The 12,433-nt window shown below is 45.0% G+C and overlaps 1 protein-coding gene across 1 annotated transcript; it reads left to right on the top strand.

Annotated features, from left to right (window-relative positions):
• Positions 1-11,264, top strand: LOC100303695 (serum paraoxonase/arylesterase 2; the record flags this gene model as incomplete). Its single annotated transcript, NM_001303187.1, is given in 9 exon segments — positions 1-74; positions 3,185-3,240; positions 4,384-4,549; positions 5,588-5,714; positions 6,498-6,698; positions 7,344-7,425; positions 7,970-8,098; positions 8,964-9,130; positions 11,078-11,264. Coding segments are annotated over 8 exon segments (994 nt in total), but the record flags the coding sequence as incomplete, so codon positions are not given.
• Positions 11,265-12,433: the final 1,169 nt, after the last annotated feature.

Genomic DNA, 12,433 nt, shown 5'->3' with positions numbered 1-12,433 from the left:
CAGGAACAGACTCAATGCTACACGAGAAGTTGACCCTGTAGCCCTCCCGAATTGCCGGCTCATCAAAGGGATCGGTAGGTGCTCAGAGCCCCTGAGTCCTCTGCTTCTGTCCGGTCTTCTTCTGAAACTGACTGCTGAAGGCAGCTTCTGAGCCTCAGCCTGAATGCAACGTGTTATTTCGCTTGCTGGCATGCGTTTGTATTTTGCCAAGCAGACTTTCAGGTGGAGAGAAGCCACAGGAAGAAAATTATACTGAAAAATTCTTTTGGCACCCTTCTTTTTTCATTGGTATTTAATGCTTCAATAAGTATATATACGTGTATAGAAGGGTGATATTTGTCGTCCCAGTCCGGTTTGTGAAGAGGTTCAACTGAGTGGCTACAATGTTGACTTTGTACTCTAGGTCTTGTGTTTAGCGCATGGGAATGTTTCTGTCTTACTTTTTTTTCTCCTTCACTTTAACCAGAGTGTAAAACGATTACCTTTAAACACGCAATCTGACTCCCTTTCCCCTAGATCACACTGTTTAAGCTCGGCAGCGGCTTATTGGCGGTTTTTTCCCCCTTTGTAGTGTTTTTGGAAATTCTACTGAAATTGCATGGATTTTGCATGGGTAAGGAGCCTTCAGGTGAGACTCAGAGCCTCGCCTTTGAGCTTGCTGAGTCACCATGTCATTTCATAAATCCTCATGTCAGAATCAAACATGTCTGTAAAGTCAAATTGCTGCAGTGAATAGCTGTGTGCAGAGTTCCTTCGCCTGAGCTTATGTGCAGGAGAAGTCATTAGAAATCGCCTCTGAAAAAATCTTTCCTAGTCATCAAGACTGAGCTGTAATTTACTCGTGCAGGACTCAGAGTCGCGCTCGTTTGGTGTTCTCAGTAATTCTTTTAAGCATATTGCTCTTTACTATTACTTTGAAGTCCTTCAGGACTTCTGCAAAATGCTTGCTGATGAGGAAAGAAGAGCTGGAAATCACAGCTATAGCTTTGTTTAATTTCCAAACAGTATCTTAACTTCTGTGCCTGACATTTACATGGCAGTCTGGTGAATTCTGAGCACCTGGCTTTCCATGCGGCTGCTGCAGATCTATTTACAGAACATCAGTTCTGTTCCTGCAAAGGAACTTTTTCACAGTGAAGGTGATGGAGCACTGGCACAGGCTGCTCAGGGAGGTTGTGTGGATTCTCCTTCTCTAGAGATATTCAAGACCCGCCTGGACACCTGCCTGTGCAGCCTGCTGTAGGGGGCTGCTTTGCAGGTGGGGTTGGGCTTGATGATCTCTGGAGGTCCCTTCCAGCTCCTACAATTTGGTGATTCTGTGAACTGGGCCCTGAGCACTGAGCTTGCCCCTAGCCTCAGCTTCCTTCTGACCCAGTATTCAAAACGTGAACCTAACTTGGTCTGATCTGGCAGAAATAGAAATAACAATTTTGCAAGTGTCTTCCAAAATTAATTCCAGAAGGGTTGTATTGCTCAGCCCTATATGCTGCAGCCCTAGTATCTAAGTGCTGCATAGGTAGCACTGTTCAAACCAGGGCTTTTGCTGTACTCATATCTCTGAGTTTGTTCACACTTTGCATAAAGATATTTTTCTGTGCATCTCAGTCCTCTTGGGCCTTTTCCCTTTAAAATGTGATGATACCATTGAATGAAGAGTCTGTCACTCTTTTAAATATTAATTATATTAATTAATGATCAGGTGATGAGCTGGATCAGCTGGGTGCAGAATGGTCTTCAGCTGCACATGGAAACACAGACAGCTGCTGCAGTTTATCATAATTACTTTAAAAACGATGCATCCGTGTTAAAGGAAGCAAACCTAGAGTAAATGGAATTCTCTAGTGGGCCCTTTTATTTCTGCACAATTTCATCCTTTCTCTCTTTTTGAAGACTTTGATCTGTTCTGCTTGTCAAATATTGTGCAATATAAGCAGCATGGAACAAACAAAAAAGCTGCAGATCATCCTAAACTTCATTTAGAAATATGTGAAAAGGGCCACATTTGTAGAATCAGCGCTATCTTCTGAATTCTGTGGGTGTCTAATCACATCACTAGTTTATAATAAACTAATGGTGTGTCCTGAGGCAATTGCTGAAGATCCAGAAGGTGCTGCAGAACCTGCTGGAAATACTTGCATTTTGGAGAAATTCATGCGATATAGGCATGATACTCACTTCCTTTGGACACGAAACCCAGGTGAGGCTTTTGTCAGCTGCATCAGCAGAAGACATTGTACTAAGATAAAATGAAGAGCAGAGTAAATCATGTTTCTAGCTTTCTAGGTCTGTTGAACTTTTCTTTACAACCTATGTAGATAATGTGGTGAATACGCCTCTGTTGTGGCACAATTAGGCAATGTGGCATAGGTAACAGTTTCTGATACCTGATGAATCCTCTCTCTTTTGCCAATGAACACAGAGTCCTGTGGTCCCCTCTCTCTGCTGGAGGTGAACCACTGAACAAGCCAAGCCTTCCTGGCTCTTCCTGCCATGCTCCTCTTTCACACACACCATAAGATGGCTGAGAAGTGCCCGAATTTGCATTGCTCTCCCTTCATTCTTCCCATCCCAAACTTGTGCTTTTTAACTGTCCGTTTCCAATTAACTCTCTCTTCTGTGAGCTAGTCTTTCTTTTTTCCTAGCAAGAACTGGCAATACTGGAAGCGATTACCCACAGCTAAAAGCGTGGTCTAAGGCAGCCCTCAGCTGTTAAAGATAGAGCAGGCTCTCTGTCACTCAAGAGCTTTAACTAAATATTTGCTTATAATACTTAACCAAGTGTGGGGGCCAGTGTGTGAAATTCACTGGGTTGGCTTATGTGGGCATAGGAGCTGAGTGATCCCTGCAGTCCTGCCCTGGAAATCCCTTAATCCAGAGCCTGCACTGATGGTCTGCTGCAAAGCAGAGCTGCCAAAAGCAGGTGGCTCATCCTGCATCGCTCAGGGCATGCGGTGCTGGGGGGACATGTAAGCCTCCAAAAAGAGGTGATTCCAGAGCTGTTGCCTAACCTAGAGTGCTGCTCTCGCTTTTAGTGCTCTGTTGAATTTTTCTGCTGGACTTTATCTATCAAGCAGCTGTATGAGACAGTAGCTTTGTGTGAGCTGGAATTGTGCTAAGTAGGAGATTCTTCAGTGGGGAATGTTTTGTATCTTTTGACAGAAACTGTTTTATCTCTGTTTTGCAGAAGCTGGTTCAGAAGACATTGACATCCTTCCTAATGGACTGGCTTTCATCAGCTCTGTAAGTATCCCTCTCTGTTCAGGGGCAGGCTCTGCCTGATCTGCAGAGGCAATAGATGAAGCCTGCAAGATGGTTTCTTTAGTTCCTATTAGCCTGGATGTCAGCCCAGACCTCACTTGTGTTCACCAGTGTTTCCTTGCTTGAGCAAGTGCACTCCTCAACACAACAGTGCTGGCTGCTGATCTCACACGTGTATCCCATTGCACTTGCGTAACCTTGAATTTCTTTCTTGCTGCTTACTTGAAATGTTGAAATGTAAAACCTCTCCCTTGTAGAAAAGGAGTGCTAACTTCTTATTGTCTTAAAATAAAAGCAAAACCAACACACCATTTTGTGTGGTGATTTTGTTGTTTCCGGTTGAGAGATTTTTTGCTTTTAGGCTATCCACTCTCAAACTTCTCTTTGTAATCAGGAAGAGAGGCCTACAAATTACTTTCTAAAACAGAAGCTGTTTTTTTTTTCATTTGTGTGCTCTGGGCACATCTGAAAGTCTGTGTCAGAAGTGTGAGCTGCCTCAGCCCTGCCCTTTACCATGACTTTACCATGTTTCTGTTGGATGCATTTGGCTGTGCTGGTCTTCCAGTTCATTCCCCCAAGAGCATCTTTGCATGGGGTGGTTTGAAGCACAGGTAGAGCCTGGATAAACTGTGCTGCCCCAGAGTGGTTGGGCGAAGGCCGGGGGCTTTGGTGTCTCCTGGTGCAGCAGTCCAAGCCCTCTACCTGGGCTCTGCTCAGTGCTGGCCCATGGAGACACTGTGGCCAGGGCAGGGATGCTTGGTATGGTGTTATGGCACCATGGTGGGGCTGGTGGCACCTTGATGGTGGCTGTAGGATGCGAGGAGCTTGGAGGAGCAGCAGGAGAACTGTCCCATTCCCACCGGGGAAGGACAGGAGATGAGCCAGCACAGGGTAGGAGGCCTTGTCCATGCAGCATGGGCCCCAGCTAGTTCCCTCTGTTCCATGGCTTCAGGGCTCACCAGGGCAGCAGAGCCTATTCCCCTACTGCATTGCAGCGGGTGGCTGGAGCAGAAGGCAAACCTGGTGTGTGCTTGCAGACTCCAACAGGGCTCCTGCATTTACAGTCGTGCTGTGCTCCTCTTACCTTTCAGCCAGAAATGATCTTCTTATGTTTTGGTTTTACAGGGTTTGAAATACCCAGGATTGAAGAGCCTTGCACCAGACAAGCCAGGTGAAATTTTTTTGATGGATTTGAATGAAAAAAAGCCAAAAGCATCTGAACTGAGAATCAGCCGTGGATTTGATTTGGGATCGTTTAACCCTCATGGGATCAGCACTTACATAGACAAAGGTGAGGAGAACTTTAACCCATGATGGTAGTAAACCTTATCCTAACAGCTACAAGCAGAAATGTGTCTGGGGCCTTGCATTGTACCCCCAGTAACCAACATATTGTGGGAGAGAAAACAGTTTTCAGGCACTTGGTCTTTTGAGGGTTCTTTTCTAAAAGTTGGCTGCTGAACCAAATGCCTTTGCACATGGTCTCAAAATGTCCAAGACAGAAAGATGCACTCTATTTTGAAAGGAAAGAAAGCATGGGAGATGTTTGAAAAGGTGAAAGCCACGTAAAGTTAATCTTGCCAGTTTATATCTGTCACCCTTGGGTTCAGGGGTCTACAGGAGACACGTGCTTCACTGATCAGGAGAGGCCAGACAGCAGGGAGGCAACAAGTGGCTGTCCATGACCACCCCTCTGTGCTGTCCTTCCCCTCTTTTCCCCTGTTGTTTCACTGGAGCTTTAAGCAAGGCAATTAAGAAGTCCTGAGTATGCTTAAAGAGAGCCATTCCTGCAGCTTCACCTGCTCCCCAAGGCAGGCATCCTTTAAGAGACGTTCCATCGGAGAAATTGGTGGCCAATTTAGTGTCTCACCAACACAGCTGGGTAAAGGTACTGCAATATTACAGACTAAAAGCGAAGGCTTGACTGCAGCTTTCTCGGGAAACATGGTAAGTAAACCAAGGGGACCAAATTTGCTGGGGTTCCATCCCTCCTTCCCAGCTGACTGTGGCTATATTCCATACAACCGGCCACTCTAAGACATCAGGCTGCAAAATCCAATGGCCTGGGCACTAATAAAAAGCCCTTATTTTTCTTCCATTGTGGTAGAAACAGTAAAAGTTTCGTTTACATGGCAATGCTCCATAGGCTGAGACATGTCAGTGGATAGATGGAGATCTGGATCCAGTTGCATTGGATCTTGCATTATTTTGGTAATCATTCTGCCTCTGAAGAGCCCGGAGGGAAATGCACCAAATCCCAAATTCCAGTTCCACCCTACTGTTGCAGAGATCTAGTGCAATCCAGCTTTTTCCTTTTCCTTCTTTTAAGATGACACCGTGTACCTCTTTGTTGTGAATCATCCACACCAGAAGAGCACAGTAGAATTGTTTAAATTTATGGAAGAGGACAATTCTCTTCTACATCTGAAAACCATTCGACACGACCTTCTGACAAGGTATTGGAGCCAAAAGAACAAGCTTTTTTGGTAAAATCCAAAGTCGGATATTCTTGATTTTAGGGTATTATTAATACAGGCTAATTTGTCTTTAACCAGATGTCTGGTTTCTCTTTTTCATGCCATTAAAAATGGTATTCCTCCAGTCTCTTCTGTAATGAGAGTTTTAACAGTTGTATCACTAAGTCAGCCTTAAGCTCCACTGAGATTGATGCCAGTGAATTAGCTCAGTTTGCCATCCATTACTTCTCTCATGTAACCCATTCTCAGTTCCCCACAGATAGGAATCTTCAGATACTCTTTTATTCTGAATTTGTTATTTTGTAAAAGTAAACATACTTCTAGCTTTTTCTTTTCTCTCATTTCCATACAGAATTTTCTTGGTTTGTACTACTGCAAAATGACTGTAAGATAAAGGTAGCCTGAAAGATAAAGCTGTCACAACTCCTACTGGTTTTCTGGTTTCCAGCTGAATGTAATCAAAAGAGAAAAATTTCCATGGTCTTGTAAGCAGGTAGCCAGATTTCCTGTTTATGTCGTACCATCCTGTTCAGCTTTCAGCACTGCATAATTCTGGTGCATAAAAAGGGAAAATAGAACTAAAAAGGGAGGCTCTAAACAACAAGTGATTGTAAAAATTGTTTGAAGTGAAAGCTGTAATTGCAGCCCCCTTGTGACCATGGAGTGTCTGTGTTCTCGCTGGTTTCTGTGCAGTCTTATGGTGCTTCTTCATACCTTTCATTTCGTTCTTTTCTTTCTTTCTCTCTCTCTTTTCTTTTTCAGTGTGAATGATGTAGTAGCTGTGGGGCCTGACAGCTTTTACGCTACCAATGACCACTACTTCTATGACTTCATCTTGATGTTCTTGGAAATGTACTTGGGTTTAACTTGGTCAAATGTGGTTTACTACAGTCCAAAAGAAGTTAAAGAAGTGGCAGCTGGGTTTTATTCAGCCAATGGAATTAACATTTCACCCGACAAAAAGTAGGTTTCTTCTTGCCTCAGATTTTATTCAACCACACATAAGAATCCCCAAGTCCTAGGTGGATACGTAGGATCCTCTGTGGTCAGTGGCTGCCCTGGCTCATGTGAGGCAAGATGCTACCTGTAAAGCATAGGTGATGCAATGGGTTTGTAGAACAGAAGCCACATGTCTTTGTCTTTAGCTGCAGGCAATGTTTGTTGTTCTGTATGGTGGTTTATACGCAATGAGAGCAAAGGCTGTTGCATTCTAACCAGCTGGTACAGAAAGTCATGTGTGTTGTTGCCAAGGATTAACAGGGCAGGCTTTCTGAAAGTGAGGAAGGCTGTACAGTCCTACAGTCTGAACCCCTGGTGTTAGCCTGTCGTGTGGTTTAGACAAATAAACTTAAATTTATTTAAAAAGGAAAAAAAAAAGTAGATTTGGACTCTTCAAGGCCTGCTTCAGTGTCTTAATAGAAGAACTGGAACAGTGTGGAGCAGTGTTTCAGTGGGCTCTGCTCTCTGGCCTGCTTGACACTTCTTTTACTACACAAGGACTATAAGGTGAAATTCCTTGCAGGAAGAGCTGGGCTTACACAGGAGGAACTGACTGTTTTTGGTGTTTGCTTGCTTGTGCACATTGCTAAGAGGCACTTTCTTTTGAAGGTACATCTATATTGCAGATATATTTGATCATAATGTCCATGTTATGGAAAAGCATGCTGATTGGAATTTAACCCATGTCAAGGTAAGGTGCTGCAGTTCCAAAAGAAAAAGAGGCATATGTGAATTTTGGACAGAGTAGTCCCTATTATGCTTCCACTTTTAACCTGCTCATGCACCATGTTCTGGTTGGAACGGCTCTTGCCATGGTGATCTTTAAGGTCTTTTCCAACTTGAGCAATTCTATGATTCTGTGACTCCTACGCCTTGCAGAGCTGTGGGTCCTACCAGCACGTCCCACCAGCAGAGAAGGATCTTGCAGGGGAAGTCTGCTCCAGGCAGCCTGGATGCGTCCTCAGAGAACAGAAGTAACCGACATGAGCATGGTAGATAATGGAAGAATCTCAGAGCAGGCTCATGGCATGGAGGAAGGAATAAAGTGGGCAGGGAAGGAAGAGATCGTTGAGGGAGAAAATAATGAAATACAGTCAGACTGGGTTATGTGAGATGAGAGTCTTGAATAGGTTTATTGTTTATGACTGAAAATAAGACAATCTTATATTTAACTTCCAGGGCTTCTGACAGCTTTAACATCTCTCTTTTTCTTATTCTCTCTCTGTGCTGGGCAGACGCTGCAGCTGGACACTCTTGCCGATAACTTGTCTGTTGATCCTGACACTGGGGATATCTGGACAGGATGCCATCCAAATGGGATGAAGCTATTCTACAATGACCCAGATAACCCTCCTGCCTCTGAGGTGACTTTTGGGAGATGTCTCTGGGCTATCTCTGCGCCAGAAAGTGCCATCGTCCAAACCATCCTTAGCTATGGGTTACAGAGAAAAGTGCCTGGACAGCCTCTGTGAAGGCAAAGACTGTGCTGGCTCCTAGCTGAGAGCTTCTGCTCTCACGGGGGAAACCTGAGTACCACGTACTCAGTTTACAAACACCTATTTGGATCCTTAGGAGACAGCTGAATAATTCTCATGTAGGAGTTCAGTCATGCCAGACTCCTTAGGCTGCTTTCTGTGCAGCTGTGGCTGAGCAATCAGATTTTGATGGACTGCGTTAATTACTGAGCCAGCACCCCTCTGCCAAACCAAAGCAGTGGCTGAGCACAGGGCAGGGCCAGGAGCACTCTCCCTGGAACGATGTCTGCAGGTGCAGTCCATCAGCAGATGACACTGCCATGCTTCCTCCTCCTGGCATCAGTGAGGTGCTGGCAGCAGGGCGTGCAGGTGGCTGATTCTTGTGTTGTCCGGGGCTTCCCATGAGACACAAGTTGAGGCAATCCTCTTTCGTAGCTGTGGATTTATGATACTGGGCGGTTGTTTACTCTGCCTTGAAAAAGATTGGAAATGAGAAGATGTTGAGTAGAAGATGTTTTAGCCTGGAGGAAAACAGGCACATTCCTTGTGCTGGGGCAGCCTCTCTATTGCACTGAATCCAAATAGCAGGTCTTCCTGGATCGTGCTTCCCTGAAGCAGAACCTGTGGTCCTATCACAGGAGCCACATGGTGAAGCCATCGTGGTTAGCAGCAGCAGATGATGCTCGTTTGTTTAAATTACCATCCTGATGTGCCCTCTGCCTACAGTAGATTTCAGTATCTGTGTCCCTGGCAGGTCCTGCGCATCCAGAACATCCTGGCGGAGCAGCCCACGGTGACACGCGTCTATGCTGAGAATGGCTCCGTGCTGCAGGGGACCTCGGTGGCAACAGTCTACAACAGGAAACTGCTCATTGGCACTGTCTACCACAGAGCCTTGTACTGTGAGCTATAGCTGTCCTGGTAAGGCCTGTTGTGGGATTTAATTCCTGGTGGGCTCACCTAGTTTCTGCTAGATTTAGTAAGGACAGGACTGCTCTGATAAAAGCTGACCAGAGCCATGGGACGCATTCTTGCCTCTCCAAAATGAGAGTTTTATGCAGTAGTACAGGAAATGGCCGAATTTCAAATTCAGATGATAAATGACTGAAACCATCAGTCTTCAAGTTATCTTTCACAGCTATATTCCTGTTTGTTTGTTTGTTTTTTCTCAGAGAAAATCAGTTTTGTTAATGGGAATTGCTAACTACCAGTCTGTGCTTTCATGTCACAGGACCAAGGCTTTCCTTGGGACTGCACTGAGTGTTCTTTTCTTAAAGGTGGCACTGGCACAGGCTGTCCAGAGAGGTGGCAGGTGCCTCATTCTTGGAGACGTTCAAAGTCAGGCTGTACCATGTTCTGAGCAACCTAATGGAGCTGTAGGTATCTCTGTTCATTCCAGAGGAGTTGGACTAGATGGCTTTTAAGGGTCCCTTCCAACTCAAAGATTCTAAGCCTTTCTGCTGCTGGCTTTCCCTAATACTTCAGAAATTAGTGGAAGGGGATATTTTAATGATATTTTAAATGATATATTATGAGCTATTTTAAGTGACATTTTAGTCTCATTTCTGTCTTCCCTTTTTAAACCGTTTCCTACCACAGCTTCAGCTTCATTTATTGAGAAAAGAGGGGCATCACTTTTGAGCAGTTTCTTACTGAGCCTGCCAGAGGGAGCTTAAACAACCCTTGTTTTTCTTAAAGAATGGAAAACAACTCCCAGACACCTCCAGTGAAATATGCCTTAGCCATGGTTGGTGCAGCACAGGGAGCACAGGTGGGCACTTTGCCGCAGTGCCCCCCCCCCCAGCTCAGGCTGCCCATCCAACCTGACTTCGAGCATCTCCAGGGATGGGGCTCCCACAACAATCTGGGCAGCAGTGCCACTTTAGGCTTGTGTCACTATTTGTTCTCACTATTTGTTCTCCAGCAGGTTAAGTGCTTTGTAATAAAGAGATCATGTCCTGAAGCAGAGCTGGTAACACAGCTGAAGCGGTCCCTGTGCTGGGACTGCATTTACTTTGTGGCTGTCTAACAGCCAGCATTTACGTCAGCATTCTTACAAACAGCTGATCAAAGATATACTTCACCTTTGCCAGCATCTCCAGGTGTAAACCGACAAATTGCTGGAGCTTGTCACACTCCTTTTGTTTTGGGCCATTCACAAAATGAGGGATGTGTTCCCTCACAGCTGTTATTTTAACTGTTCCCTTGCAGCAGGTTTTTGTAGCAGCCTGCCCACAGGTAGAGGCACAGCAAGGACATGAGCATAACGACTCCAGTCTCAGGATGCTGCTGAGCAGACACATTTTACATGTCAGTTTTGGACTTCCAGTTACTTAACAGTGCATCTGTTTTAATTAAGTTCTTCTTGCTTATGGGTTGGGGCTGCTCTTACACCCTGGAGGTGTTGTTTGTGTCAGTGGAAGGAAGCAACAGTGATGTGGCTACTGGGCAGCCCAGCTGAGGCCCCAAGGCTTCCCGTCCTGCGCTGAGCTCCTGGCCTGGGTTCTGCCAGGGGTGAAGCCACCAAAAGACCAACAGAGTGGGCACTGTGTTCCCCCTTTCCTAATTTAATGCTTTACTAATATAGAATCAAGAAAGAAAAAAGATTATTAGTGTGTTGAGCAGGTGAAGTGCTTGTACTTTGAATGTGTGAAACACTCATTGCAGCTAAACTACACTACAGTGTAAAATATGAAAGTGGCTTTTAGAACAACAAATGTTGACCAGCATCAGTGTGAGAGCAGCCTGCAGCAGAACACTGCGTGCTGTGTTCCATCCGCTTACCAAGAGAAAAGGACCGAGAAAAAAAGTCGTTCTCTTTCCTTACCCTGTATATACTTACATTTACTTCTTTTTGCACCATTGCAGACTGTAAATGAGATCCAGTCTGATGCCCAGGAGCCACACTTTGGCCAACAGCTGGGATCAGAACAACACAGAAGGAAGGAGAAGACAAAAGCCGTGCTTACCATTTATTACTTCTTCTGGAATGACCAATGAATGGGCAGGAAAGTGAGGACTCGATACAAATTCTAATAAAGATTCAGGATTTCTCATTTTATTGCATTCGTTGTCTAACAACAATAATACTCATTGGCAAGAAATTTATTTACACTAACAAATTAACTTCAAACCACGAGGCTTTGTTGTTTATATTTAAACTGTAAGAAAACAAAGGGCCACCATGATGTTTTGTTTTGATGTCTTCAAATAACCAAACATTAAAGAAAATCATCTGGGGGAAAACTCAACGACCTAGAGAAATTCCTATTGGCTAAAGCACAAGGGGACAAGCTCAGACATGGCACTACCGCGTCCTTCATGCAGATGATTCGACACCAAGATGTACAAACAGAAAGCTCAGGGTTAAACATGCACTTCATATACATTTGACCTCTTTAAAAAACAACCGAAAAAGGAAAAAATCTGAAGCGCAACCACCTCTTCAACCATATAAAAAGGAACAACATTACAAAGCCAATTTTTACAAGTGAGCACAGTGCATTTTAGTCTTTTAGCTGCCTGGTCTTCTAGCAGTACGTACACTGGTGGGTGAGCATTGCAGCGTGGTCGGAAGATACAAAAGCAGCAATTCAGACACTGCATGTGTGCAGGGAAGTCTACGGGCAGAGGAGCGATCCACGGTCAGTGGTGACCTTGGGGGAAGTCACTCACAGCCCGCTCAGAAATGAGCTGCCCAAAGAGCTCCAGCACAAATCAGGCTTATAAAGTATGAGCATGGGTTTTTCTTCCCGGAATACCAACAATGTAGTACACCAACCCTGCCAAGCCTTCCCCTACCTGAAAACCAGCACGAGGACAACACGCAGGAAGACCTATAGAAGAACACTCCAGGTTTTAACAGAACTTTTAACATGTTGGGAGCCACAAAATACACAAGGGCCCGCAAGCAGAGCAAACCTGATATCCCGGCTCCATGCCCACAGCCCTGCAGCAGCCCACCTGCTGCTGCTGCGCAGAGGTGCTCAGGTGCACACACATCCGTGTGCATGGACACATCATGTGCACAGACTCATCCACGTACACACACACACACAGACTCACGCCTGTTCATTTCAAGAGGGCCCAAGCCACAATCACTTGGCCTCTTCATTTCTGGAAAGACTGAGCCACTTCATTATTTTCTGTTGTTAACAAACCCCAAATGGACCCATCCAACTGCCTCCTGCACTCAGCTGCTAAAGACTTCCAAGTTCATTAAGC

The sequence above is a fragment of the Meleagris gallopavo genome, chromosome 6 (genome assembly GCF_000146605.3).
Source record: "Meleagris gallopavo isolate NT-WF06-2002-E0010 breed Aviagen turkey brand Nicholas breeding stock chromosome 6, Turkey_5.1, whole genome shotgun sequence".
NCBI lineage: Eukaryota > Metazoa > Chordata > Aves > Galliformes > Phasianidae > Meleagris > Meleagris gallopavo.
The sequence above is the reverse complement of the archived record's forward strand: the minus strand, read 5'-3'. Positions and strand labels throughout refer to the sequence as shown.